Source organism: Cebus imitator, unplaced genomic scaffold (genome assembly GCF_001604975.1).
Source record: "Cebus imitator isolate Cc_AM_T3 unplaced genomic scaffold, Cebus_imitator-1.0 Scaffold87, whole genome shotgun sequence".
Lineage (NCBI taxonomy): Eukaryota > Metazoa > Chordata > Mammalia > Primates > Cebidae > Cebus > Cebus imitator.
Genome location: NW_016107402.1, coordinates 2100367 through 2104857, shown reverse-complemented (window position 1 = coordinate 2104857; position 4491 = coordinate 2100367). Strand labels below are relative to the sequence as shown.

Here is a 4491-nt window from a genome sequence, read left to right as displayed (position 1 = left end):
CCCCCCCCCGCCCCGTTTCTGATTCAGTAGGTCTAGGAGGGGGCTGAGAATTTGCATTTTTAACTAGTTCCCAAATGATGATGATGCTGGTCCAGGGAGCACAGTTTGAAAACACTGTTGTAGGTGTTCTCTTTAAAAAATAATGACTCCCTCTCTTCCCCCTAACCATTGCAAAAGTAACATAGGTTTGTAAAAAATAAATATTTACAATGTGGAACCTACAGAAAAATAGGAAGACTGGAATTCATCCACATGCTTCCGCTCAGAAATAACCACTCTCAACAGTTTGGCAGATTTCCTTTATCTTCTTTTCAGAGACTAAGCACGGAGTTAGCAGGGTGGCCCAGGGCTAAGACCCGGTTAAGATCCCAAGTGAGAGCTTGGGCAAGCCTGAACCAAGTCTGGGTCCACTCTTCGGCAAAACTGCATTTACACTCCCATCCCTCATTAGTTTGTTGGGAGGGCTGAGAGAGATCGTCTTATCAAGCCCTCGACACAAAGTCAGATGCGGAGTCCGCGCTCCGTAAATGTTGGCTGTCATTTTTGTTCTAACAGAAGAGAAAGCTGGACGAGCCCATTTGGGTTTCAGTCCTGCTGCCCCTCTTCCCTCCTCCAGTAGTTCAGTGGGAGCTCTTGCCGACAGCCTGGCTGCGGCCACTCGCTGCGGGCACCGCGCGGCCTGACCCTGGCCTGAGCCCGGGCGTCTGTCCGCTCCCAGCAGCTGGTGGAGCCGCAGGAGCCCGGCGCAGCCCGGGCCGCCGCCGTTAGGGTTGGCTCTCGGCCTCTTGGCCCAGTCCTCCAGTTTTACGGCCCGAACTCAATGAGGCCTTTTAACTTTTCATTCAGCAGCAGCGTAGCTCCCACTTTTAATAACACACTTAGTGCACGACAAAAATTTGCTCCTGGCAATCATGGTTTCGACCACAAAACCGCAGCGGGGAGGCGTTCCTGGTTAACTCTTTCAGCGCTCCAGGCAGTCTGGAGCCGGCGCTCCTGGAGATCAGATAGACCGGCGGCGGCGGCGGCGGCGGCCGCGGTCAGGTCTGCGACGGTTCTCCTCCCCACCCCCCAGCCCAGCCACGTCTCTGAGAGGCAGGGGGGAGACTCCAGGCGGCGGCGGCGGCGGCGGCGGCCGGGCCCAGAGCCCACGGAGCGAGGCCGCGCGGGGCGCTCCTGCCTCGGCGCCTTAGACCTACTGTGTGCCAAGCCCCTTCGTGGAGAAACCCTTCTTTCCTGAGCTGTCAACAGGGCCTGCCTGGAGGGTCCGGGAGCGGCCCGCGATCCGGGGGGGAAACAGGAGGTCACTGGCGAGGTCGCCAGTGGCTCCAAATCCCCAGGGGCCCAGCGACACCTTCAGGAAAACCCGACGGCGGGCAGCTCGCGGGTGCCGGCCGTTTTCCCGCGAGACCGGGCGGTCGACAGCGACTTCCGGCGCCCCCGGCCGCTGCCCAGGATCCCTTGCGCCCTGCGGTAGCCCGGGGCCGTCCGGGGCTGCGGGCTCCAGGCACCCAGATCGCTGCGACCACATGAAAGGCCTGGCGCTCAGCACCCGCCAGCCACCTCCAGCTGGTTTCTAACTACACCGCCCGGGCCTCCGTGCTTCTCAGGGACCAGCCTTCGAAGTGCCGCCTTACACCCGGGGCCTGGCCACCGGGCTGGCGCGGATGGAGCTCCTGTTCCACATTTGGGAGCTCACAGTTGTTCCTGCCAGGTAGGTGTTACACGCAGATCAGCAGACTGAGGGTCAGGGAGAACAAACAAATTCGCTAGGATCCTGCTGTTGGTAAGTGGCAGAATTTAGAGTCACAGGCAAGTCCCACTTTTCCCACTGCATCAAGGCCTGGCCAGAGTTGGCCATTCCATGAGGCCCCAAGCTGTAAGCTATGGCCAGTCCTCTTAACTAGAGGGTCCAGGGACGGCCGGCGTTCCGGGGGGAAACGGGAGATCACCCGCAAGGAGAATGCCGAGGCCACAGCAGCCATTGCAGCTCAGAACTTGCAAGCCAAACACTGGGTATCCTCCCCTTATCAGTAGGGGCAGCTGAGCCCCCGGGCTCTGCCATTATAATCTCAAATGGTAGTTTGGAGTCTGCCTGCAATTACTCAGCAGGCAACTGGCTTCCCTCACCCCACCCCAAACTGAGAAGCCTCAACTGTCAGCGGATCTGACTTCAAATCCAAATCATTAGGGAGGAGAAAAGCAGGAAACCTTTCTGTTCAAGTAACCGAGCTGCAGAACGCATACCCACTAACGTGCAGCAATGGATAGATTTTGTCTGCGGTCTCGGCAGTTTTAGCCAGCAAATTTAAATGGGATGGAGACACAGCTCAAGATTTTTTTGTGTGTTCAAAGTATGGAAAAATAGCAAGGGGTTCGAGAATGCTCATTGATTGGTTATTTCTACATGAAGTAACAATGTTGTTACTAGCTTGTTCTCCACATGTCTTAAAAGCAATCACTATTCTAAAATTGTCAAATCCCCTAACAACCCCATGAGGTGGATACTATGGTTGGCTTGGCCACAGGTGAGGGTTAAGTGACTTGCTCAACATCACACAGCTGTAAGTGCTGGACCTGGGACTTGAACCCAGGTGTCAGCTCCGATGCTCCTACTTTTATTCTTGTTGTGGTCAAATTGTCAATACATCGTCAACCCTGGGAAATTCATTTAAAAGAAATGTGCCTGTTAACCCCAGTGATTGTACTGTGAACATGATTGGCCAGCCCAGAAGAACTGAAGGGCTAGCTAGAACATAAAATCCTGCCTGCAATCAGGACCCACCACTGCCCTGCCCACACATCTTCAACTTCTTAATCTATTGAGGAGTAGCTGGAAAAAAGATGGTACAATCCTTGCCTCTGCCCACTCACCTCTGAGGGTGGCAGGAAAAAAAGAGCCTGTGTTTAAAGAGTTCTGGCTTCTGCCAGCTCCCTGAACTCAGCCTAAAGCAGCCCAGAGCCTAGCCTTGTCCTACCTATTCTAAGGTCTGGACCCCAAGCAGGACCCCATGGTGAAGATCAGCATCAGCCAGTCGGGATCTTAAATCTCAGATGTAGGCAGGAAGGCACATGCATCCTGCCAGCCAGCAGAGGTGACCTACCAAAACCACTTCTCAGCTTCCCCAACCTTAGAACTGCCTCTGAATCAGATGAAACACATTTTATTGAATGCATCTTCAGACTGCAGCTTTATGCTCAGCGTTTTACAGCATTTATCACACTTAACTCTTTCAAGAATTCTACAAAGCATTCTTGTACCCATTTTCCAGATGAGGAAAATGAAGTCTGGAAAAATTGACTGTCTTGGCTGAGATCACTCAGGGACAGAACCTGGATGTGAACTTAGTTCAAGCCCACTACAAAGAGTGCACATGCTTAACCACCACACCGTAACCTTCCCACTTGGGACGGTTCCAGCAAACAAGTCCTTTTAGAGAAACCCAACGCTCTGCCTAAGACAGCTCTTAGAACTACCTCTTCCTTTTGGCAAGAAGATAGAAAGCCTCGATGGGATTGGGGGGTGTTGTCTGATTTCCAAGGCCCCTTCAGAGTATCAAAAAGTGGTGCCAGAAACCTTCACAGTTTCAGTCTTGTGTTTCCCTGCCTGGCTCGAAACTGCTCAGCAAAGAGAATGAGAAAAACTATTTTCCCAGGGAAACACTCGCCTCTAGCTTGAGACTGGGGCTTGCCTTGACACGCCAAAGTAAGATCGTCAGCCCATTCATTTACCCTTACAAATTGCTCTGTGAATCCCGGTGCCGGCCTCCCCGATCTTCCCCCTCCAGGAAATCCCATCCAGCCTCCACGCTCCGAGAGCGGCAGGCATCCACCGATGTTTACTCACTCTAGTTCATTCGACATCTTCCTGCTCCCAGGCTCCGACGATCAGCGCTGAGGCTCTGCTGACCGCTTGTCTCTAATTCTTGCCTGACACAGACATTCCCTGCCCAGGGAAGTGTTTGATTTATGTTGAAGTTTGGGTGTCGAGATTTTGCTGACAGGTAGGTTCCCAGCAGTGCTGGCGCTGATTGGCTACAGGTACAGGTGCCGGCGACTGCAAGTATACCTCAACAGGTGCAGCTGTTAACTCTTAGCCCGCCGAGTAGGGCGGAGCTAAGGGGGACTGGCTGGGTGGAGCTGGCCAATTCCTTCCTTGGTGAGGAGGTGGGGGGTGGAGATGAGGGAGGAGAGAAGGAGAAAAAAATGTTGTGAAGAAGCAAAATAACTAGAGGAAAAGTACAGGGACAAACAGGTAACTTGGCTTAAAGGAAAACTTGATTCCTGTTTCTAGTCAATATCCCAGATACCCAGAAACATCCCTCACACCCCAAATTTCTTTACCCGCTCCTTCCGTACCACCAGGGAATTCTCAAAGGAGAGAGCATTTCTTCTCAGGTAGATCTTTGTATAAGTTCCCTTTTTTTTCAGTTTCCCCTTTAAGATAATATCTTATTTATGAATAATCTTTTACAGTTACTCAAGTGACTTCTT

At 52.8% G+C, this 4491-nt stretch overlaps 1 protein-coding gene across 3 annotated transcripts in view; it reads right to left on the bottom strand.

The window, feature by feature from the left end:
• GRHL3 (grainyhead like transcription factor 3) overlaps positions 1 to 4119 on the bottom strand; it is a 36182-nt gene extending 32063 nt beyond the window's left edge. For 2 of the 3 annotated variants that reach the window (XM_017534566.2, XM_037740655.1), the window contains exon 1: positions 3845 to 4119. In XM_017534566.2, the coding sequence (XP_017390055.1) occupies positions 3845 to 3861 (17 nt within the window). In that variant the 5' untranslated portion in view covers positions 3862 to 4119. Of the gene's footprint in view, positions 1 to 222; positions 1048 to 3844 lie in introns of those variants that run through there. The other variant, XM_017534565.2, reaches the window with a different exon arrangement.
• Between the last annotated feature and the right edge of the window lie 372 nt (positions 4120 to 4491).